The 24,375-nt window shown below is 48.6% G+C and overlaps 1 protein-coding gene across 1 annotated transcript in view; it reads left to right on the top strand.

The window, feature by feature from the left end:
- grk3 (G protein-coupled receptor kinase 3) overlaps positions 1 to 24,369 on the top strand; it is a 43,010-nt gene extending 18,641 nt beyond the window's left edge. Inside the window, exons 3-21 of the mRNA XM_049019759.1 lie at positions 8,837 to 8,910; positions 9,865 to 9,966; positions 12,043 to 12,117; positions 12,286 to 12,347; positions 12,616 to 12,667; positions 12,950 to 13,041; positions 13,150 to 13,249; positions 13,597 to 13,675; positions 15,217 to 15,347; positions 16,656 to 16,750; positions 16,913 to 17,020; positions 17,683 to 17,749; positions 19,081 to 19,181; positions 20,261 to 20,327; positions 20,979 to 21,074; positions 21,526 to 21,688; positions 21,963 to 22,099; positions 23,645 to 23,758; positions 24,034 to 24,369. Of these exons, the coding sequence (XP_048875716.1) occupies positions 8,837 to 8,910; positions 9,865 to 9,966; positions 12,043 to 12,117; positions 12,286 to 12,347; positions 12,616 to 12,667; positions 12,950 to 13,041; positions 13,150 to 13,249; positions 13,597 to 13,675; positions 15,217 to 15,347; positions 16,656 to 16,750; positions 16,913 to 17,020; positions 17,683 to 17,749; positions 19,081 to 19,181; positions 20,261 to 20,327; positions 20,979 to 21,074; positions 21,526 to 21,688; positions 21,963 to 22,099; positions 23,645 to 23,758; positions 24,034 to 24,195 (1,877 nt within the window). The 3' untranslated portion in view covers positions 24,196 to 24,369. The remainder of the gene's footprint in view (positions 1 to 8,836; positions 8,911 to 9,864; positions 9,967 to 12,042; positions 12,118 to 12,285; positions 12,348 to 12,615; positions 12,668 to 12,949; positions 13,042 to 13,149; positions 13,250 to 13,596; positions 13,676 to 15,216; positions 15,348 to 16,655; positions 16,751 to 16,912; positions 17,021 to 17,682; positions 17,750 to 19,080; positions 19,182 to 20,260; positions 20,328 to 20,978; positions 21,075 to 21,525; positions 21,689 to 21,962; positions 22,100 to 23,644; positions 23,759 to 24,033) is intronic.
- Positions 24,370 to 24,375: the final 6 nt, after the last annotated feature.

The following is a 24,375-nucleotide window of genomic DNA, read 5'->3' as shown; positions in this document are numbered from 1 at the left end:
CACAGCCCGTATCTTCAAAACTAAGCAACTCCCATCAGAACAATCCAGAATGGATAAATAGCACTAAAACACCCCAGAACACTTATTTTTCAGTTTTGGGGTGAACTGTCCTTTTAAAGATCCATTATCAACCGACAAATGTCTTGTTGGAGCCCTAATTATGTGCATGTCAAAATTTCATGTCCTTATAAGGTGTGGTACATGTCAGTCACGTGGAAGGTGGATAGACATGGCGTAGCAGAAATAACCGTAGCCAGCCATTTCCTGTATGTATTGATTCCTCACTCATCTTTAAAAAATCTTTTTATTCATTCTTGCTCACACAACCTCATCTCCAGTGGATCTCCAGTTTCAGTTCTTGCTGCAGCATTATGAATGAATCGACTTGTTGGCCTTTCATAATCTTGGTGTGTTCCCTTGGTTAATCATCTGGAATGTTTGCTTGTTGTTGTGATGTATCAGGCCTTTCTGGGTGTAATTCTAAAGTTACAGTTTCTTGAGGTCCCTAAGCTCTCACAGTTCTGCTTGACAGTTGGGACTGGGACGTTAAATCTTTTTTTTTTTTTTTTTTTTTTATTATTATTTTTGAGTAAGGTGTGTTAGGTGCTCGCTAAAGGTGTCGTTTCTGGCAAGAGATCAGTTTTGTACTCCATAAAAAAAAATTGCGTTTCACAGGGTGTTATTTGCAAATTGAAGAAGAGCAGCAATTTATTTACAGTTGAGGGAAATTTAGAGTGTGTGTGTGTGTGTGTGTGTGTGTGTGCACACGCGCATCATAGCTCTCTTGCTTTATGTGGTGTTACTGTGGTGTGCGTGTGGACACAAGCTGCAGAACAAGAGGTTCTCAGATCCTTGGATGTGGTCCAGGGCTTTTGGACACCATAGAGAGTATCTGTCTCTGTTGTCCTGTGGGATGAATTTGAAGGACTCCCACATGTGTGTGAAGTCACAGATATGGTAGGCCAGTCACAGATATGGTAGGCCAGTCACAGATATGGTAGGCCAGTCATTGATATGCTCATTTGGTGCAGAAGTGTTTCTGTACCCTTATGCTGGGGTCATTAACTGAACTGATGAATCTTGTGGTTCATTTTAGCATGCAAACTGATCTAATCTATTTTATTCTATAGCACGCCTTAGATCCGTTAATCCACACATATTATAGCTGTAACCAAGCTCTTAAAAATGACTGGTTTTAATTAGCAAAGTATTTCATATTAAGAATTTTATATACCCACTCTCTCTGTAGGAAGCTTCAGGCAGCCACCCTGTGTGTTGATTGGCCAGGTGTGGGACGCAGTAGGAAGGCATACAGGATACAACTACGTTTCAAAAGAGAAAAGCGCTTTCATTTGCTGCAAACAAAGCCATGCCTGAATGTTCAACCAGCTCAAACAGGGAAACATCTGGTTTCACGGGGACTAACTGGCTTCATTGCTTATCATGTCGATGCACAAACAGGCCGTTTTCTTGTCTACCACATTCATTTAGCTTGAGTGTTATTCCGATATTCAAAGAGTCGTCCTCTTCTTGTATGAAGGAAATATTTGCCTGTGCAGTTTTTACGTCAACATCTGGCTTCTGCCCTTTGCGCTACTGCCTCTTACACCCTGGAATGCGTGCTGCATGCGAATTTCACCTCTTCAGAGAGTGAGATCACTGCTGGTCATGTTGAGGACAACCTTTTTACGTTCCTCAAATGATGTGTGATTTCATATGAACCGGACACCCATACACAAGACGCGTTACGGTGGTGTGAGGTGCCAGAGCGATAAGGTGGCTGTGAATGTCACCAGCGTGGTAACACCACGCAGGTGACCTTGGGTCTGAAGGGTCTTGCGGTAATTTTTTTGCTAAAGCGCCTTTGCATTTTTGAGGAGGAAAATTTTGGTTTAGGAGCGTCATGCCTGATATTAGAGGTTAAGGAGGCCGTTGCTCTCATTACCTGGTGAGTGCCCCCCCCCCCCCCCCAAACTACCCAACAGTTGAGATGAGGAGGCGCTGATGCAGTCATTAATACACCACAGACGCTCTTCCGTCTCACAGCCTGTAAATTTTCAGCCTTTCTGTTTATGAGCCGCACAGCAGCAGCCATCTCTTCACTGGCTGACATGTGCAGTTGCAGTCAGCCTGCAGTGGTACCTGCATGTGCTTCTGCTCTTTTCTTCCTCAACCTTTGTGTTGTTTCCTCTCTTTTTCCTTTGCTTGTTCCTCATGGCTGTTAAAGCAGAAGCGGAGGACTGGACCACTATCTCTCCTTTCAGTCTCTCTCTTTCCCATCTCCTCCTGGCCATCTGATATTCTGGTCCATGGTGCAGTGATCAGTTGGAGCTTGACTTTAATCACAGTATGGAGAAAGGGAATTCTGACAAAGGGAATGCAAGAACATGAAGGCAAATGGAGAGTGCAAGGATCCCTTGCTCCACGCCTCTACCTTCAGCCGCCTCCCCTCCGTCATTACCCCACCTTCATGTTGCCATCCTCCCTTCCTTTTGAGTCACGTCTCTCCCTCTCCCGCTCTTTGTCTGTCAGAGTTCTGGAATGGAAGATGGGGAGTTTGTGTTGCCTAGCAACTGTGGTTGCCATGGGAACCCCACAGAAATCCCATGTTTGCTTGCTGGCTGGGAAAATGGAATTAATTAAAACGATGTAAAGTAAGAAAGAAATGGGAGTCCACTGGACCGGACACGTTTAACAAGTGCTGTGAATGGTGCAGTGAGGTGTTGTACACAGGGCGGGTTTAAGTGCAGCATTTCAGCATTTATTTTCCCACGTGGTGGCGCTTGGAGGATGGTGGTTGTGTAATGGGCTTGGAAAAGACAGAAAGATGAAAGTGCAGAGTCTGAATTATTACTCGTACCAGCCGCAGGATTTGTTGATGTGCCTACCTGCAGAAAAGTATGGTAGCGAGGGTTATGTTTGTCAGGTGTGTTTTTGATGTTCACGTGCGAATGCGTTAATTGGTAGCCCCTCCCACCTGGCAGTGTTAATTGCTGTGGGATTGAGTGAGATAATTGGCCCACCGGACCAGTTACCCCAAGCCCCGCGCTATTCCCCTCCCTCCCTCTCTCCATCCCTCCACCTCCATGCAGAGGCAAACAAGTTATATAAACGATATTGGGAAAGGACGTCACATTCTGTTGCCCCCTCCTACCCCGGAGTGCGTTTCACTGAACCAGCAAATGGGATCATCAATCAGTGTGTTGTCCTCCCGGGAAGCAGAATGTGTGTTTGGCTTGGGAGGGCCAATCAGAGCCCAGGGCCGAATGCAACGCTTAGAAGCTGCGTGCGTGCTGATCAATGTGACTCGGGACCCGAGTCACACCACATGGGTCTCTCCGCCTTGGCTGCTTGTTTCCCATCAAACCCTGTTTCCTTTTCTTTCTCACATACCCTCTATTTCTGTCTCGCTCTCGCTCTCTCTCTCCCTCCTTCCCTCCCTCACTCACTCACTCTTGCTCTGTGTCCAGCTCTTGGCATGAGGCCCAGCCCTGTTTATAAACTCTGTCCTCCGTTGTGTAATTTTTTTTTCTTCCTCCAGACTGACAGACATGGAGGACTGGAGTCTATGCCTACATGTATCTGTCTGTCTGTCTCAGCATCTCCGTGTGTGTTTTCTGTGAGGGCTTCAGACTGCAGAAGCATTTTCACACCATGTCAGTGGAGGAGATGGACAGCAGCGACTCTTCTCTCTTTCCGTATGTGACTGATTGGGTTTTTTTTGCTGCGATCTCTGTATCAGTATGAATCAATCGCCCCTGTAGGAGCTTCTCAGTTTAAGATCTGCCCAGCGCATTGTGTCCCAGGCTTCTTGAGCACTGCAGAAATGCTAATTCCTAATTTGTGTTTACATGATGGTGATGTATATAAAATAACATCCACCTTTAAAATTTTAATCAGCACCTAGAATTATGGTTATTAATAGAGAAATAGCCATGTTATTTGATTTGCTTAATATCCAGTATTGGCAGTAATAACTTGAGGTTTACTGTTTTGAACCAGATTAAAAAGAAGCTTTGAACTGATGATTGTCACTGAATTAAGACACTTGGCGTGTGTCTGGTGCTCATGTGTGGTTGGAGAAACGTGACGTCTGTGGCCTCTTGTTCCCAGCCTCTTCCTGATGCCCTGCCCCCAGTGCACACAGTCTTTCAAATGCACCTTGACCTTAAAATGTCCATTTTGAAGGTTGGTTTTGATCTCATAACTGAAAATATGTTTGCACTCTGTATGGGGGCAAACTGAGACCTGCATGTTAAATGAGTTCATTTGCGCTCAGTGTTAATTAAACAACGTTAATTAAACATCTTGGCTGTTCTGGATCCAGTCTTATGGTACACTGTCAGCAAAGTTGCAGCACTTAGACAAGTGTAAATAAAATAGATTAGACTTTTCACTGTGTGAGGTCTTATTTTTTTGCTTGCTTATCTTTTGATTAAGTGTAAATGCATTTCTTGCTGATCATGATGGAACCGTGCCTGCTTCCATGCAGTTCAAGATTGTAAACAAAACAGATGGATCTGAGGAGATGGTTGTGTAGACTAAGATTTAGGGCTCCTGCTTCTCAGAATATTCTCACAGCTGCCTAAAGACTTGTGTGTGGTTTCACGTCTAAAACTGTTTTGCTAGCTACTTCGCAAGAACCAGGAAACCCTGTTGGGGGTGGTGGGGTGTTGAAACCTGCAGCTCTCAGTTCCCACTGAGTTCCTCTTACTGGGTCCAGTCTAAAATGTCCTGCACTGTGTGTGTGTGTGTGTGTGTGTGTGTGTGTGTGTGTGTGTGTGTGTGTGTGTGTGTGTGTGTGTGTGTGTGTGTGTGTGTGTGTGTGTGTGTGTGTGTGTGTGTGTCGGTGGACTGGATGGAAACCAGTGCCCAGAGGAAGTGAGAAGCCTTGTGAGGCAGAGGGATGATGGCTGAACCCAAAATAGACTCACAGTCTGCTTTGTGTGTGTGTGTGTGCGCGTGCACACCCTAACTTTGATATGTGATTACTTCTGGTGGCCTGTCGATTCCACTGCAGTCTCGTTCCCCTTTTTTGTGTGCGTGTGCGTGCTGGTCTTGGTGTTTTTTTCAGCTGCACGCTTCCGCACTGATAGCAAATGAGCAGGCAGGAAGGAACAGCGCTGCCTTTGTTAGTGTGTCACTCTCAGCCCGTCAGCTACCACATGTCCGGGTTCTTCTACACAGGAGCAGATGCCACAGGGGAGATGCATGGCTTTGGTTATTCAAAACTTAATTCCCCACCTCCTTGTTGACGGAACAAGAAGTTCAGCTTATCCTGTAACAAATCTTCCATACTTTGGAATTGTTATGGCCCCCCTCAAAAAAAAAAAAATCCCCCTCCCATCTAAATCAGTCTTCCATTGATCCTGAGGTTCCCAAAACTGAAACTGAAAGTAAATGTCCCCCCTTCCATAATGTTCCACAAATGTTGATGTTTTGCCTCTATTACCACATTACCAGCTATTTCCTCATTCAGGTGGGGGTTCAATTAAGTAGCTCATATGCACGTGTCCAGTTCACATCATGCAGGAGATTATTCTGAGAAACAAACCTAGTTGACCCTCTGGGGAGTATTACCGACAGAAAAGCTCTAGCCATAGAAGGACTGCATCCAAGTTATTGGCTGCTGGCTGTTTGCTCCCCCCATAAATACAATTAATTTGAGCTAGCATCTATGCAAACACCATGTTTCTACATTTCTGTAAATATTGAATAAAAGTTCATTCGCTTTCTATTGATTGGAGCTTGAGAGTACATTTAATGTCAGTGATATTAATAGTTCAGATGGTTTGGTTTGAATATTCCTACAGTGCAGTCACACCTCAGGCTGATGTACTTGGGACGGCGGCTTGTTTGGAAAAAAATTCATGTTGATAAGCAGAGGATTATCCTGGGACATGTAGCCAGCGTAGCTTTGAAGAAGCTTTGCCTTTCAGCAATGTTAAGACTTTATTAGAGCTGTGCTAACTACCCCAAGAAATGAAAAGTGAGAGGGCAGTTAGCGAATGCTGGTCTGTATGAATCGCCATGTTAAAGTGTAAGGGGGGTGACTTGCAGTGTTCTGCTTGGCACAGTCCAACCATTAATGATCCACACGCCGCTGTTGCGTATGCCGAAAATCCCATCTGTATGCAGCAAATGCCTCGCTTATAGCTGACAGCTGCTGTGTGAAATGGGGGGGGGGGAATGGCGCAAGAAGTGGGTGACAGATAAAGGAAAAGGGGAAGAGGAGAGCGGAGAAAGATAGAGCATGAGCAAGCGGAAAGAGGAGTTTTTTTTTTTTTTTTTTTTTTTTTTTTTTGGGGTGGTTAGCACGCAATTACTGGTGCTCCCTGGTCTCAGAGCAGAAGACGAGGGGGATGGGGGGGTCCTGACCCAACCCCAGTGGAGCCCGGGATGTGCAGTCCAGTCAGGTCAATGTTCTGAGACGTTAAATATAAAAACTCTTGAATGATTAATTTCTTAATGAAAAGCTTTTTTTTTTTTTTTTTTTAAATCCGGGTTAAAACAACCACACTTATTTAAACAGTGACTTATTTGTTTTTGTGAATTCTCCGCTAGCATGCTGAGCCTGTTTGGATTTCTGATTTCTTGCTGTAGATGTAAACTGGAGACCCAAATGAGCATGTGATTGGTTGGGGGGGGTCACCTGAAGGAGATCTTCAGGCACTTGTAGGATCTGAGTGGTCTGCTTTTTCTGCAGCACTATTATTCCAACCTGATCCAATTACCACACAAATTAGCTACTTTTTTAAATGCCCTTAATCAGCTTGTGCTAATGCGGAAGCTACCCCGCTGATGGATGCCCGTTTGACCTCTGACCCGCCAACACCACTGCGTCTGTTGCTGAGCAACAGCAGGCTGGCATCAGACCCCCATGATCTTAGTCTTTTTTTATTTTTGCCCTTTGCCGAGCTGCCGACATTATCTCTGTGCTGTTGGATCTCTCCATTTTACTGCCAGAACCGATGGCTTGTGGGAAGATGATGGCCCACTTGAGGATTGAAGATAACTTCTGTTTAATTGAAACAGTTATCCGTCTGTGTGTCTTTTTTATTGTGCTTACTTGACTAACTTGAAGTTTCTCTTTTTTATTGTTCTTACTTGATTAACTTGAATCTGCCATTAAATATAATTGCATCTGTTACAATTTTAAGTGGCAGGCTGGTTAACTGCAGCACCCCCTCCTCCCCCTACATTTGCTGCCACTGTTTTCAGGTTGCTATAGCGACAGCTGCAGAGCTCATCCTAGGCTGCTGCACTTTGTGCAAGCATACTGAGCCTGTTTGGATTTCTGATTTCCTGCCGCAGATGTAAACTGGAGACCCAAATGAACATGTGATTGGCCAGGGGGGGGTCACCTGAAGGAGATCTTCAGGCACTGGTAGGATCTGAGTGCCAGTGCTGTATCAGAGTGAAATGGAGATGGTCTTGCACGCACACTCGTGTGTGCATGCATTATCACGGTATTTTTAATATATCACGGTATCAAAGTTATGTCGGTATCACGGTATACGACTTTTTTTTTTGTTTTTGAGTATGATTGGGGGTTTACCACATTTTACAGTATTTTACCGAACACATTTTTGTGTTATTGGCTAACTGCTTATAGATAAACGGCTAATGTTAAGGTGTGCGCCCACCAAGTTAACATTTTTGATAAATGTTTAATGGTTCAGTGTTGCTTTACTGACCTCGCGAAGTATCTCATAAAGACCTGGATGTCGGTCTTTAAGATGCTTCGCCAGGTTTGACGTGCTACTTGACTCTGTAGCCCTGTTTGCATAGAGGCTTATGGACATCCTTAGCCTTTCCATGCTCGTCTGCAAAATACTCCCAAACGGCACTTTTGCGTTGTTGTTTTTTTTGTACTAAAGCAGCTTGCGAAGTGCCTTTCACTGCAACATATGCCATGTTCGGCCAACTCGATTTGTGTGTGTTAACCAGCGCGAGCACGTTCAGCAGCTATTGAGAGGAGGGGAGGGTCTGCGCGAGTATGCATGCAGAAACCGCACTGTTGGTATCAATAATGGTGAAAATGTGTATCTAATCAGATACTCATTTTTAATATCGATAAGTATCTGAGAACTGATTTTTTTGACAACCCCAGTGTCTCATTATTTTCAACTCCAGCATCAGCTATATCTTCCGTTTCTGATCTTTCATGGTACATTTTTAGCGGTGCGGCAGTGAAAAAGATCCCCCCCTTAAACAGTTTCCAGCTGTACCACTGTCCGAACATTGTGTAGGCTATTTTTAAACCGGTATTGCGATATAAGAAATTCATATTATAACAATAATTAAAAATGGTTTTCGCTATGAACCAGTATACCACCCAAGACTAGTTTGTGTGTGTGTGTGTGTTCTTGTTCTACACCAAGCATTACTTGACCAATGGCCTGGATGCCTTGGTTTGATGCTCTGGGAAACCACTATAGCCACACAATTACTGTGGCACTTCCCAGGGGACTCCAGTGAGGTAATGATTGCTTCGGCCAGTTGCAGAAGGTGTGGGGTTATTACATTTGCTGTCCCAGTAGCCCCTTAGGCAGGAGTTGTTGAACCAAAGGTCAAAGAGTTTGACTGGGAGACTGTAAAACGGTAGCAGCCTTTCAGAGCTTCGTCGGCAAGACCCTCCTCCTGTCAACGGCCTCCTTAATACTGCCTTTTAAAAAAAATAGTTTTACTGTATGAATTGGCTCTCTTGTCCCTTATAGTTCTATTCGAAAATCCAGGAACATTCCGAAGAAACATGATGATCCTTTTGGGAACTATTGGAATTCTCAGGTGTAAATCATGCCTTTAAAATGTTTTCCTTCTCTTTTTCTTCCAGGGTTCCTGTTATTCAAAGATTTCTGTATGAATGAGATCGATGAGGCAGTCCCACAACTCAAATTCTATGAAGAGGTAGGAGGTCCCAGCTGCCAAACATGCTTGCTGAATGGGCAAATGGGTCCTAGAACATTTAAGATTGAGAGTTGCAAGCAGGTGTTGTATTTTGGGGTGGGGAAAAGGCTGCCCAGTGCAGTGTGGAGAGAAGGATACAGAACTTTTGAGATGTTTGTTCGCCAGGCAGTTTGCTGATGAATGGATCCAATGTGAGGGACGTACCTGACAAGGATGTCTCACCAAGTTGTATTAATGCAAGTGCTGTCCACTTTTAACATCTGATATTTTATAACCTAATCTTAGTCACTGTCTTTGTGAATTATGGCCTACTGTGCAGCAAGTAGCCATGTCAAGGACAAGTACTTGTCAGCCGAAGGAAAGTACTTCCCGGGAGCTGTTCCAGTTAAATTCTATAGGGGGCTTCTTCTCGGGGTATTGCAGTACATCTGGAATGGCACTGGCTTGTCAAACCGGCCCTTTTGCATAGATCTCCAGTCAGAATTCCTCTTCTACCTTTTTTCCAGGGTGCTGCTTTAACGGTGCATCTGTGTTTCTGTGTTAAGGCCCCGGGGGGAGGGGGCTGTGCTTAAAAAAATAAAATAATAAAATCCACACAAGACCCAAATTACGCTTCCTTTAAAAAAAAAAATCTTTCGATTTGCAAATATTGGGTAAACCCTCATTATAATACAGTTGCTCAGACTTAATTTTTAATTACTGTATAATATTTTTGAGCATTACATAATTTGTTTGCTACTGCTGACCATATAAACCTGAAAGTGACCCAGAGATGCCCTTTGCTTAAATGAGGTAGCAGCAGTTCAATCCAGCTTGCTTCGTTCTTGGTCGAGATTAAACGGGAGCCAACCCCGGGGCTGCGTTGACCTCAGTGCTGCATGTTAGATTAAGGGCCACATGCAGGCCTGCGCTGATAAGCTCGTGTATTACAGTAGTCCCATATGCGTGTTGCAGATCAAGGAGTACGAGAAGTTGGACTCCGAAGAGGATCGACTCTGCCGTAGCCGACAGATCTATGACACCTATATAATGAAGGAGCTGCTATCCTGCTCTCACGTAAGGGCCTCCCCCTCAGCACGCACACACACACACACACACACACACACACACACACACACAGCCTTTACTTGTCTCCTTAGCAGAAGGTCCTGATCTAGAGCGACCCCCCCCCCCCCCCCCCCCCCCCCCCCCCCAGACATGCCAACCAGATTGAGATTCTGAATTCACTCCAAGGGAATCGGGTATCTGGGTTGGGGGTGTATTTATTTCACCAGTTTACAAATTTTCATTGGTATGGTTTCATTGTCTAGGGTTTCTCTTTGAGAAGGACTGATCTTTGTTTCCTGCTAACGTTTTGAGATGTGCCAGGTCACTGCAGACACCTGGTCTTTTCGGCCTGATGCACCTACGCCTCTGTAGTAATATTTAAAAAAATTCTGACAGTAATGTATAAATGTAATTAATAAACAGGCTCCAAACGAGTGGGACGTGGGAAGGGAGTAAACAGAGAGATGGTTACGCTGTGCTGTTTCTGTAGCCTTTAGCATGTTTTAATTGTGTGGTTTCCAAAAATGCTAATATGTACTCAACTGCTCCTTTGCAAAGTAATAAGCTCTTCTGTGTTATGCTTCCACTAGTTATTTCCCTTATGATCTACACCCCATAGACTCCCATTGCACACTCTAATTCAGGTGAAACACTGCTTGTGTTTGGAGATAGAATATGTCTTTGAGGAACTACATACAATGTAGCATGTTAATAACATCTTCCTGTGAACTCGATTTAAAATAAAAAGTTATATTTGTGTGTATTAAGCCTGTATCATTTGTGCAGACAGACACTGGCAGCCAGACTGGTTGCATCGTCTGTTACCCTGTTACCCATACCTGCAGTGGCTGTGTTTGCCCATCCACAGATAATGACTGCTTGCAGCCCACGGTTAAGGATTTGGGCTCTTTGCTGCCCAGTCTGCTTTCAGTGAGCAAGGTGTGGGGGGGGGCATAAAGCAGACCCCCGCCAAACCTGCTCCTTTCCCCCCGAAAGGTTTCTTGTTTATAGATAATCAGCGAAAAGATTCAGCTACCAAAAGATGTTTCTTTTTGACCAAAAGGGGAATGTCTTCTGTGACATTTTTGGCAACAGAAATGCTGTGGCACATGAATGTAACTTGCATTTTAAGATGGACGCCCTCTTGGGGGCTGGCATTCATTTTGTTGCTGGCGAGCAGGAGATTGCAGTAATGTGGGGAGCAGTCGAGGCTCGGATTTACCGTCACTCTGTGGACAGATTAGAGCTGATGAGGCTGTCTGAATGGCAATATTACCGCATCTGAGAGAAGGCCAGGCACCACTGACTGTCTGGCTGCTCCTTTGATACAGTTGTGATTAGGTTGTGCTTCTTACTTTGAACAGAACAATTACTCCGGCAGGCTTAACTCCTCCCGGCCAGCAGGGCGGCATACTTAATGTCAAACAGCCGTTTGATAAAGGCAGATCCGTAGTTGTGCACCTGCCTATGTGTTGGATGACTGCAGTCGTTAAAGCGACCTGTGAGTAAGCAAATAGGCATCATCCTCACCGTAATGGTTTAAGTGCCGCGCCACCTTCGTACGCCTGGCAGCATCTAATGGCTACCAGATATCAGTATTGCTGATGCTGAAAAACCCAAACATTTCCCAGAAAAAGTTTAAGGCTTCAGATCCCTAAAGGGAGGTCTTATAATCTGCATTATGTCAGGAAATATACTGTGGAAATTTGTAAAAGGGCTTTCCATTGGGAAAGGCTGATAATCTGCTATGCGGACTGGAATGCTTCTGCGATTTGGGGTTCTGGCAAGGTGAGGATCCCTCAGAGAAGACGCCCTGCCCTACGTGGCAGTGCGTGAAGAATGAAACAGTTTGTTCTCGTAAAATCTTTTGTGCATATGCATAGATGTTCTGGGTTTTGGCAACTCGGCAGGGAATGGGCTCGATGGATCCCGTCTGTCAGACCGGGCCTTATTCTAATGTCAGGATGCTCATGCTAGCGGAAACAGCTCAGGAGAGATTAGCCTCCCCTCCTGTGGGTCGGAGCCTTGTGCCCCTGGTGCAGGGCCTGCCTGACAGCTGCCTGTGTATGCGTCTGTCCCATGCAGCCCTTTTCCAAGACGGCAGTGGACCACGTTCAGTCTCACCTGGCCAAGAAGCAGGTGCCTCCTAGCCTCTTCCAGGTAAGGCCTCCCCATCAACACAGCATTTTAATTTCTTAACATTTGGTCACCTTCAGCAGTTGGCATTAGCCACTCAGGGTCCGGGAAAGGCTGATAGATGAAAGTGGACTGGATTATTGTTTCTTAGTGATATTTTGACTTCTCCCCTCTTATCTGTGTTTCTGCCAGCCCTACATTGTGGAGATCTGTGATAGTCTGCGGGGCAAGATCTTTCTGAAATTCATTGAAAGGTGAGCCCACAGTCTGATTAGGACGACCTTCACTCTGAGCGTGTTGCCCTTTTTCACTGTCTTGAGAATTGGTGGTGCGAGTCTTTGTCCAATTCATCGTTCACTCTTGTCTCATCTATCCACCCCCCACTCCCACCCTCTTCTTTGGGCCATCGGATTACTCGTCGTGCTTCTCTGTTTATCTGTCTGCGGAGGTCATCGAGTGTCTTCTGCACTGGCCTATGCCTTGGGAGCGATCGATAACACCCTTTTGTCTCTCCCTCCCCAGTGACAAGTTCACTCGCTTCTGCCAGTGGAAGAATGTCGAGCTCAACATTCATGTGAGTCTGTTTTTGAAAGGAGGAAGTTTCCATGTGAGGAGAGAGTTTTTGAATGTTTACACCTGTGACATTGTACCAGTGCCACCCCGTGCTTTGGCTGTGAGGTCTGGGTATGTCTGCAGCCTCACAGCATGCAGGAAGATGTCTGAGTCCATGAGCATGTTACCTTTGGCTCATACTGTGCATGCAGATGTCCTTGGGTTGGCACGTATCCTTGATGGATCCACATTCTTTGCCTTCTCAGTCACTAGTGATTAAACCATTTTTCCTGGTCGTTCACAGCTGACGATGAATGACTTCAGCGTCCACCGGATCATTGGCAGGGGCGGCTTCGGCGAGGTCTATGGCTGCCGGAAGGCAGACACGGGAAAGATGTGAGCTTTGGGCTTCTGCCGTCGGGGATATGTGGCTTTGTCCGGAAACAACCCGATCGTGTTTCTCCAAAGCCATGACGGCAATCTGTGTGTGGTGCGTCTCCCCAGGTACGCGATGAAGTGTCTGGACAAGAAGAGGATAAAGATGAAGCAGGGCGAGACTCTGGCGCTTAATGAGAGGATCATGCTGTCGCTCGTCAGCACTGGGGTCAGTGTCCACACCTGCTGCATTCTCTCACGTGCTAGACGTGTGCATGTGCGTGTTTGATCAGGGCCTTCTCACCCATTAAACGCCGCGCCGCACTCATTTGTCCTTATCAGGTACATGTTTTGCATATCTACGCACAACTTTATCAATAATAGTTTTTTTTTCTTTCATTTGGAAAAAGAATTGATGGCTTGTGGTAGTGTTTCTGTGATCGCTTTGATTTGTTTGGCCTCCTGATGGGCGTTTCATCACGGCTGACCTCGGATCTGTAGTCCTTACGATCGAATCGCGGTTGATGGACACATGCATGTTCATTTCTGAGTGGGACTCTCTACTGTCCCCTGCAGGATTGCCCCTTCATCGTGTGTATGACATATGCCTTCCACACTCCTGACAAGCTTTGCTTTATCTTGGACTTGATGAACGGTAAGAGTCCGCACAAGGCTTTTAGTCTCCCTGCTCGGCCTCTCCCCTTGGCGTTCGGCCTCTCCCCTTAGCGTTTGGCCTCTCCCCTTAGCGTTTGGCCTCTCCCCTTGGCGTTTGGCCTCTCCCCTTAGCGTTTGGCCTCTCCCCTTAGCGTTTGGCCTCTCCCCTTAGCGTTTGGCCTCTCCCCTTGGCGTTTGGCCTCTCCCCTTAGCGTTTGGCCTCTCCCCTTAGCGTTTGGCCTCTCCCCTTAGCGTTTGGCCTCTCCCCTTAGCGTTTGGCCTCTCCCCTTAGCGTTTGGCCTCTCCCCTTAGCGTTTGGCCTCTCCCCTTAGCGTTTGGCCTCTCCCCTTGGCGTTTGGCCTCTCCCCTTGGCGTTTGGCCTCTCCCCTTGGCGTTTGGCCTCTCCCCTTGGCGTTCGGCCTCTCCCCTTGGCGTTTGGCCTCTCCCCTTAGCGTTCGGCCTCTCCCCTTAGCGTTCGGCCTCTCCCCTTAGCGTTCGGCCTCTCCCCTTAGCGTTCGGCCTCTCCCCTTAGCGTTCGGCCTCTCCCCTTAGCGTTTGGCCTCTCCCCTTAGCGTTTGGCCTCTCCCCTTGGCGTTTGGCCTCTCCCCTTGGCGTTTGGCCTCTCCCCTTGGCGTTCGGCCTCTCCCCTTGGCGTTCGGCCTCTCCCCTTGGCGTTCGGCCTCTCCCCTTGGCGTTCGGCCTCTCCCCTTAGCGTTCGGCCTCTCCCCTTAGCGTTCGGCCGCTCCCCTTAGCTGTATACGCTTGGGCGGTCTTTACACAGAGGGGCTGCCCCCATGGAGCTGCTAACTGCCCTGCCATGTGGTGCGCCTTTCTCAAAGGGCCCCCAGCATAAACAGCCCCCAGACACTCATCCATCGCCATAGCAACATGCCCCAAGCCGAAATCGCCCGGTCCATCATTTATTGCCAGTAGGAGGCCTCAGCCTGCCTGAACGCCGCCGCATGTCGCAGACTCTTTATTTTTTATTATTTTTTTTTAATACTTCTGTGTTATAAATACAGTTGATGCTATTAATTGTATTACGACTAAATGGGTTTCCAGGTTACCGTACAGAGGTCTTTCCCTTAGAAAACAGCTGTTGCGTAAGAGAGCTTCGCGTGTGTCTGGGAACATCCCTTAACAGGCTGGCCGTGCTGAACTAGCCTGCTGCTCAACCCTTTATTGAAACACGCTTTACTGCTTTACTTGAGGCTTAGAAGATATTTTGGGTTAAGTGATTGCTTGGGTTACTATGTGCTCGGATAAAACTAATCCCCAGCTATTCCACCTATCCTGCCTTTGTACTGCTTATTCTATTCATAAGGTTATTTATTTATTTATTTATTTTAACTCCTCTCACGTGATCATTTAAAGGTTATTTTGCCTGAACATTGTAGGATGGGCTTTAGGGCCACCAGCCACCCTTCGTGATAAATATTGATTTTTTTTTATTATTTATTTTTTTGTTTCCTCTCTCTCCCTTTCATCTGCGACTCCCGGACCATCCCTGCTCCCATCGCCTCGGCCCCTCCCCCTGCCCAGGTGGCGACTTGCACTATCACCTGTCCCAGCATGGCGTCTTCAGCGAGAAGGAGATGCGTTTCTATGCCGCCGAGATCATCCTGGGCCTGGAGCACATGCACAACCGCTTTGTCGTCTACAGGGACCTCAAGGCAAGAGATGCAAGCCGGGTCTCATCCCTCTACTACAGCCCACAATATTAAGCCATTTCAAAGGCCCGGATAAGATGCCCGTGAGCCCGTGGCTGTATACTGTCTGCAATTTAAGATGACAAGTTTTCGGATTGGTTCAGCCTAGCTTATAGCCTGACTTGATGCAAAGGCTAACATCGAATGCTTTTCATTTATGGTGTTTGTCTGTATAGCGTACTTTGGTAGACCTCCAAAAATTGAGAGTATTTGGGAGCAGGTTATTTAGAACAAGGTGAAGATGGTGTCTAGTTCCTGGAAAAGAGTCCAGTGGTGGTGATGAAATGCCGATTTCTGGAATATGCTCATGACCGTACTATCGCCCAGTCAGGAAAGGAGCCACTGTGGTTTATTTGTTTTATTTGGTGTTTTTATTTTTTTGGTTGAGGGAAGGATTTTTAACACCTGGCAGCTTCTCTTATCGGACCATCCAGTCGTCATCTCCCTGACTTCATGTGCTGTTTGTCCGCAAGCCGTTCTCGTGGCAGACAGCTTGGCTGCGGTTCTGGAGTACCTCTCGGGGTCAGCCCGTCTGTCTGTGTTACCTACACACCCTGTCTGAGCCCCCCATCCCCTGGGGAAATGCACAGATTCGGTTAGCAGATGATGCTAATTCGGGGCTGTGGCAATGACTGGTGCCGATTCCAGGCCCCCACCGGAGACAGCGAAGCGTGAAAGTGGGGAGAAATTAACTGGGGCTCAGAACAAAGGGGAGGCCAGGAAGGGGTGGGCACAGTGCCACCCGCTTTCCGGTAGGGGGTTTATCACCTTTATGTGCAGCAAAGTACAGTGGAACTTGGTATGTAACCCCACGTATCAAAAAGCCATTCAGATGTATAATGTGTGTAACATGCCAGTCATTGCAAACACACCACATGTAGCAGGAGGTGTCTCTGCTTGCTCAGGAAGAGTTTGCTTAACACGCCAGGTTTTATTGGGCGTGTGCAAGGCCGGGTAAGTAAAGTCTCCCCGGTAACAGGCTCCGGCAAGCGTACCCCATGGCCCCATGGTGAAACCTGGCTGGGTGTTGGGCGTCCCCTACGTCCTTAGGGGGTGGGCTGAGGCTGGCTGATGGGCGTCCCCTACATCCTTAGGGGGTGGGCTGAGGGCCACGAGGTTTTTCCCATCCTTATTGGAGAGGAGGGTGGGGTGGTGGTTGGGGGGGCATCACTCCTGGTGTCTGCTCGGAATGCCTGCTGGCGCCTGGTCGGAGCGCTCTGGTTTGGTCGGGTTGTGTCATTCTGATCCTGTTCTGCCCCCCTCCATACACAGCCCGCCAACATCCTCCTGGATGAACATGGCCACGTGCGAATTTCTGACCTGGGCCTTGCCTGTGACTTCTCTAAGAAGAAGCCCCACGCCAGTGTGTGAGTATCCTCACTTGTCCACCCCCACCCCCCCCGTCTGTAACCATGGCAACCATGTTGTGCTGCTGTTCCCTTTCCAAGCAGGAATTTGTGCGCAGTGGCTGTCTGTGCGAGTCGGCTGCTCACGCCCGTCTGGGGGGGGTTTCTGTCTTTTCCCCACAGGGGAACTCACGGGTACATGGCACCAGAGGTCCTGCAGAAAGGGACAGCTTACGACAGCAGTGCCGACTGGTTCTCCTTGGGCTGCATGCTGTTCAAGCTGCTGAGAGGGTGAGCTGTGTGTGTGTGTGTGTGTGTGTGTGTGTGTGTGTGTGTGTGTGTGTGTTTGTCTATCTGTTTGTCCTTTGCACCCTGTCCTTTGATGTAAAGGGTAAAGTTTAAATGTCAGAGGCCCGATCCCAGAATGGGGGGGCCTGATCACCTCACAGGCTTCAGAGGATGGTAGCTGGTGGGGGGGGGGTTGAAAGGGGAACTGGGCAATGCAGGTCAGATACTGTGGGGCTGGCTGGGGGGCGTCGGCTCTATTGAGGATTCTGTGTGTTTAGACACTTCAAAGTGGGCGAGGGCAGGGGTCAGCATGTGCAGACAGGCCTGCTGCACAGCCCCGCACAGGCTGCCCAGCACAGGCTGCCCCGCACAGGCTGCCCAGCACAGGCTGCCCCGCACAGGCTGCCCAGCACAGGCTGCCCCGCACAGGCTGCCCAGCAGGGTCACTCGGGCACAGGAAGTGCGCCCTTCATCACCAGGCCTTTTTTAGCTTTTTAAATGACACACTAAAGTCAGGTGAAAACAACGGTGCTTGTGACCTCGCAAGGCTGCCGCTGTCCACAGGATGAGCATCTCATCTCCTCCTTGTCTCTCTCGTCTGTCCCCTCCGCCTCCTGCACTCCTTCGGTGTTCGGCATGGACCTCGGCGCCGCACCACTCTGTAGGCACAGTCCATTCCGGCAGCACAAGACCAAAGACAAACACGAGATTGACCGCATGACCCTCACCATGGTAAGTTTCCAGGCTAAATCCCAGCTCCTGTCAGTTCTTGTTTTTCCTCCATACATCCATACATACATCCATACATCCATACATCCATACATACATACATACATACATACATACATACATCTTCCAACCACTTATTGTAGTCAGGATGGCAAAGCAGCCACAGGGCAGGCAGACAGCCAGGACTGTCAGTCGTTTGCAGATCTTTACCTGAATTCTGCTTTAAGTTACAGCAGAAGGAGGGCAGTGTGAAGCGGCCTCTATGATTCTGGCACCATAGAGCAGAATTCATAGAGAGCACATGGGAAACGTGTGTGTGTGTGTGTGTGTGTGTGTGTGTGTGTGTGTGTGTGTGTGTGTGTGTGTGTGTGTGTGTGTGTGTGTGTGTGTGTGTGTGTGTGTGTGTGTGTGTGTGTGTGTGTGGGTGGTCACTTAAGCCCCTGAGACTGACCTTTTAAAAGCTATAACTGGAAATCAGCTGCACATTCAACTTCTTTAAATCTAAACTGTCGCAGGACCTGTGTCCCCAAGACCAAATTGTTTTTGTATAGTAATCTTAGGGGTTAAGAAGTGCTATCAGAGTGATTTTCGAATTGCAGAGCTCGCCTGAAAAAGAACGGTCATGCTGAGAGTACGATAGGAGTATACACAGGAAGTAGGTCAGCGTAATTATGTTAAACGCTTTGTCCCAGTCTGAAACGCCATGTTTATATAAAAACAAAAGCTCATCTTTCTGTGCAGCGTTTGATAGATGAGGCTTTCAATTACAGCCAGTTTAGTTCATATAGAATTGATTTAAACAGCTCTCCTGAAAATTGCGGTCTTCGATCCCCCTCCTCCCTGAGCGTAATTAATTTTTTTTCCTGGCTCATCGCGGATGTAGTTCTGAGCTCCAAGAAACACAGGATCTGCCTCTGAAGCAACATCTGATTCCTCTGCTTCTTCTCTTATATGATTATGTCTTCGCAATGCAGGCTAAGAAGCATCCTTTGTAATAAAGGAGATTACAGTGAGGCAGTTATATTGAATATTCGATTATAGCCATCGCAGACCCCCCCCCCCATCCTGCAGATCAGTCTGAAACACTGAGCACTTCCTACACAGACCATAAGCAATGAGCCGTAGCTAATGACGCAGAGCCCTTTGAGAGAGCAGCACCGGATCCGTGTGCAGAGGGCGTGGGGCCGTCAGCCCCGTCGGGGAGTCGCCTCACGCCGCAGCGCTCCAACACGCCTCGGTTCTGTCTTATTAGCTGCTCCCCGGCGCTGTTGATCTTTATGGCACGGGCTGTTGGGTGGGGCACTGATTCCCTGCTTGGACTCCCGCTCTTGCAGAACGTGGAGCTGCCGGACTCCTTCTCACCGGAGCTGAAGTCGCTGCTGGAGGGGCTGCTGCAGAGGGACGTGGCCAAGCGGCTGGGATGCCAGGGGAGAGGGTGAGAGCCTGGCGCCACCTAGCAGTCCCGCGATGCCCACTGGCCCTGATGTTCCCTCTAAACCTGATGCTCGCATTCCCCGATGTCTGCACCAGTTCGCCTGCTCTTTTTAATACATTTCCAGATACCTGCAGAAGGTTCCAGCACCTGTTCATAGATCATTAGCATCTTCCTCACTTGTTTCCCGGTGCAGGTGTATAACGGGGCCGTACATCACGCATCCATCGCGGCTTCATGTCTCATGCTGGTCTCTTGTGGTCACAGCCTTTTCTACACACCAGTTTACTCCTATAACCCCACGCTGATATTCCTCTGCCAAGCCCTCCGCAGGCTCCTGTCCCCGTGGGCCACACGCAGTCCAGCATTTCCATGCGCGATGTTATGTAGAAAATGAGAAGCGGCCCATCTGTCTTGGCTCATGCCCGTCTTGCACTCGTTTGCACCATGGCAGCGTGGGAGGGTTTATTCACAAGCTGTGGCCTCGGCACCTCGTCCCTCACACCAGACGTGGTCTCCTCGGCTCGCTTCGGCAGCCGGCTGGGCAGACGGGGAAGGTTTTGATCCTTCATATCCTGGTGTGTCCCTCCCCCACTTCCAACTACCTGATACTTTGAGTAACTTCCCTTTTGCATGCAGAAAGAAGTAGAAAATGGCACTCCCATTGGCTGTTGCTTCTAAGGCGTCTGTCCATCCAGAAGTGACCTTCTTGGCTGTTTTGTAAAGTAGTAAGATTCTATTTGTTTTCAGAGAGGTCAGTTGTGGTCTGATGAAGCAAAGCTTAACAGTGCAGTAAAGTGCTGCGTTTTTTGTTTTTTTTTTTGCCTTTGCCGTATGTTTGAAGTTGCAAACAGAGATGGATGTGTGGAGCAAGAGCTGAGTTCGTATCCCCTTCATGGCTGCTGTTTTGAAAGCAGGAATAGGCTTTTTGAGGGAGGCATTCTGGGATGGGTCACATGTTTCAGCTCTCCAGTCACCTGGTGGTCAGACGCAGAATTGCACCTTTGAAAGGTCATATATGAAGGGGGTATGAAATTATGGTTTCGAGAGTGAAACGATGGGGAATTCTCTTCTGCTCACAGGGCCTCAGAGGTGAAGGAGCATGTTTTCTTCAAAGGCATTGACTGGCAGCAGGTCTATCTCCAGAAGGTAAGATGCCTGGTCTTTGTCCCAGGTTGCAGCTTGAACCCAGCAATAAGTAGCTGCATTGTTTGGCGGTCAGCTTGCATTTCTCCTCGTACGGAGGACCCTGTGCTGGTACATTCGTTTGTCCATTCGATCCGACACCCTCGATCGCACCATATCAGGTGCCGCTCGGCAGAGATGAGGTTCCTCACCACGCCTGTAGCCTCGACATCCGCTCCTCCATAGCGATCCCAGAACACTGAATCACAACGGCATTGCTGTCGATCAGAACTTCACCCCTGAGGTGGCTTATCTGAATCTTTCCAATAGCTCAAAGAAGCAGGGAGCTTATCACTCACCGTTCGGCCCCCTGAGCAAGACCCTTTACCCCAGTCGCCCCAGGGACTGACTGACCCTGCTCTCGCAATCAACAATTGGATGAAAGCATCTGCTAATATATTTAAAATGTGAACGATGGAGGCCTGCGTTCAAGCTGATTCAACAAAAAAGCTTTTGTTCTCGCTGCTGGAAGAATTCCACACACACACACCTCCATGTTGCCATGAATTTCCCTAAGCTTGCTTTTTCCCTGTGGGAATTTGTTTTTTTGTGGCCTCTTGCCGCAGTAACCATGGCAATGCCCATCCACTGACCATCGGCCTGTTGTTTTCTCAGTATTCCCCGCCCCTGATTCCCCCCAGGGGGGAGGTCAATGCCGCAGACGCTTTCGACATTGGCTCCTTCGACGAAGAAGACACCAAGGGCATCAAGGTTAGGGCGCCTCTGCCTTCCTCTTCAGCTTGCTGTCCCCCTCATCTCGCTCTCCCGCTGCCCTCTCTCACCCACTGATCTACTGCTCACTCGTCCCATCTGCCCTCTTCGCTCATCTCCTCCTCTCACGTTTCGTCCATCTGGTCCTCCTTCATTTCGTCCCCTTTCCTCATGTCCTCCCCTCATCCATCCATCTGCTCTGCACCCAATCTGCCCGTCGTCCTTCCCTCCCTCGTTCTGCCTCTAATTTCGTTTTCGCCGTGGCCCTGCCGATCAGTGTGTTAAACCCATTCGGGTCTGTCAGCTTTTATCAGCATGACACAGAGTTCTGTGAAGTGTACCCTAACTTCCTGTGTTGTTACATAACCGTCGCTAATGGTTAAGATGGTGACTAGTGTGCTGAGCTGGTGTCCTCTCCCCGCTCGCAATGACACACTCTGTCACCACTCAGCTCTTAGAAAGTGACCAGGAGCTCTACAAGAACTTCCCGCTAGTGATCTCCGAACGCTGGCAGCAAGAAGTGGCCGAGACAGTGTACGATGCCGTCAACAGCGACACCGACAAGAACGAGACCCGCAAGCGGGCCAAGAACAAGCAGCAGGGCCACGAGGAGGGTAAGGCTAGTGGGGGGTGTCGGTGCCCACTGGGGAGGCAGCCACGTCTCAGAGCGACACATCTCTCGCGTTCTGACAACATGAGCAGGCTTAGGTTCCGCGCTGAGCTAATGTACAGTGCTTAGTATGTACAGTGCTTACAGTGTTTGCCTTCTCTGTGTGTGTAGCCTAGGTGTGTTTGACCTCTTCTGTGCAACAAGCATGTCGTGCTACAACGGGTACTGATGACCTGTGTGTGTGTGTGTGTGTGTGGTGTGTGTGTGTGTGGGTGTAGACTACGCCCTGGGGAAGGACTGCATCATGCACGGATACATGCTGAAGCTTGGGAACCCCTTCCTGACCCAATGGCAGCGGCGCTACTTCTACCTCTTCCCCAACCGCCTGGAGTGGAGGGGAGAAGGGGAATCGCGGGTGAGTCTACCAGTAGGAGGCGGGGGGGAGGGGGGGGGGTGGAGCTTAGGCCACCATACTCCTTTGGTAAAGCTGCTAGCGGCTGGGAACTAGATCTTTGCTCAACGTTTCAGAAACATGCAGCTTGTGGCGCTGAATGAAATACCTGGCCGCTAGCCATGGCCATGTCTGTACTATGTTTGGCAGAATCTCTAATCGGATTTCAGTGCCATTCAAGTGTCTGGGAGGGTGGAGATGAAGTGAGTTGCAGATGGGAAGCACCAGCGACTGTTTTGGCAGAGCAGGGAAGGCTGCGTTCTGGAAGGGCACCAGTTTTGTTTCAGCCAGTAATTCCCAACTGCGGGGCTACTTGTGGTTATGAAGAGGGAGCAGATTCAGAGTGTGCTGGTCACACAGAAGGAACAGGAACAGGAACCCGAGTTACCCTGGGATGGCGGCCTGGGCCCACTGTCGCTTTCTCTCCCAGAAGCTGCTTGTCCTATTGCCCCTGCCCGAGCCAGTGTTCTGTGAACCCCCCCTGAATATTACGCTGTGGCGCTGGGTGGCCCAGTCCCTCAAACCTGCCCAATAGCAGGCAGGAATGTGAGAAGGGGTCCAGAGAGCGCTCGTTTTCAGCCCCCGACCCCAGTCAGTGTGCCGTACTGTCTGCCGCAGCAACGTTCTGCTTGTTGCTGTGTTCGGTCTCCTAGGTAACGGCCGAGACAGCGTTTCTTCACAAACAGCACTCCCCATGCAGAGACTGCGTACCTGCCTTACCGACCCCAGGGCATTCAGGCCAAGGCGGCAGCTGACAAATATTCATTAGCACTGATGTTTATACTTACTTGGGATTTTGTCTGTGACCTTTATTTTTATTTGATAATTTATATATATTTTTTTAAATCTTTGCTCTAATTGCCATTAATATGCGGAGCAACAACCTACCCGCGAGTCAGTCTGATCCAGAGCAACCATTATTCCCCCCCCACCTGAATAATTGTGAAAATGACCACAGCAGACGCCTAGCAGGAAGACAGCCTCCTGTGAATGTGAATGGCATGAGGCTGCATTTCTTTCTGCAATAGCAAAAATGACATAAACAAGGTGATAAACAGCAGCCCTGGTGTGAGGCAGGAAACGTCTATCCCAGAATCCTTTGCATGGTAAAATATCACTATGCAGAGTGAGGCCTGGCCTGTGAACGTTGGTTGAGGTGATGGTGGTGGGTTTTGTTTTTTGGGTGTCTGCCAATATTTATATTTATTATACATTATATATATATATATATATATATATATATATATATATATATATATATATATATATATATTGTTATATTTCATTATAGACCATATGACTGGGTGTTTTTATTGGATTTAAGGTCTGGATTAAGGAGTCAGCCAGTAACCTGCAGCATAGGTGTCCATGTCTGGCATGTTGTGGGCATCAGCCTGCAGTTGGAATGGCAGCTGTATCGCGTCTCAGAATCCCCAGGCCGAGTCCTCACCCGTACTGTTGGTCGGGGGCGTCGTCTTCTCTTTCTGACTGGTTCCCCTCATCCCTCAGCAAAACCTGCTGACCATGGAGCAGATATCGACGGTGGAGGAAACGCAGATCAAGGACAAAAAATGCATTTTGCTGAAGATGAAGGGAGGGAAGCAGTTCGTCCTACAGTGTGAGGTACAGCCACTCTGTCCCTCTGTCCGTCCATCAGGCGCTCTGTGTAGTTCCATCTGTGCCCTTTGCTCCCATCCCTTCTTCCTGTCTTTCATCTCTTTCTGTCATATCTCTGTGCCTTTTGTTAGCCTTTCATCTCCCTTCCTCTCATACACTGGCTCTGCTCTGTGTGTGTGTGTGTGTGTGTGTTTCTCTCTCTTCCGTCTCTCTCTCGCTCTCCTCATTGGCTCGGCTGTGTACTGAACCCTGTCTTTCTCTCTCCCCTGACTCCCGCGCAGAGTGACCCAGAGTTCATCCAGTGGAAGAAGGAGCTGACTGAGGCCTTCACCGAGGCGCAGAAGCTGCTCCGCCGGGCGCCCAAGGTCATCGGGAAAAGCCGCGGCCCCGTGGTAGAATTGTCCAAGCCACCGCTCGCGCACCGCAACAGCAACGGCCTCTGAGCCCCCCGCCGCCTGCCTGCCCGCCCGCTCGCCCATGCCCCCTCCAGCCCTAGCTTAGATCTGCCCCTAGCATAACGACAGCATCCAGTTACCCCTCCTGCCCACAGCCTGCCTCTGACAAAGAGAAAGAATACCTTTGTGTCCGACAACGGAGTGTGCTGCTGTCAGAACTCCACTTGC

The sequence above is a fragment of the Brienomyrus brachyistius genome, chromosome 7 (genome assembly GCF_023856365.1).
Source record: "Brienomyrus brachyistius isolate T26 chromosome 7, BBRACH_0.4, whole genome shotgun sequence".
NCBI lineage: Eukaryota > Metazoa > Chordata > Actinopteri > Osteoglossiformes > Mormyridae > Brienomyrus > Brienomyrus brachyistius.
Note: the sequence above shows the minus strand (reverse complement) of the source record. Positions and strands in the feature narration are given on the sequence as shown.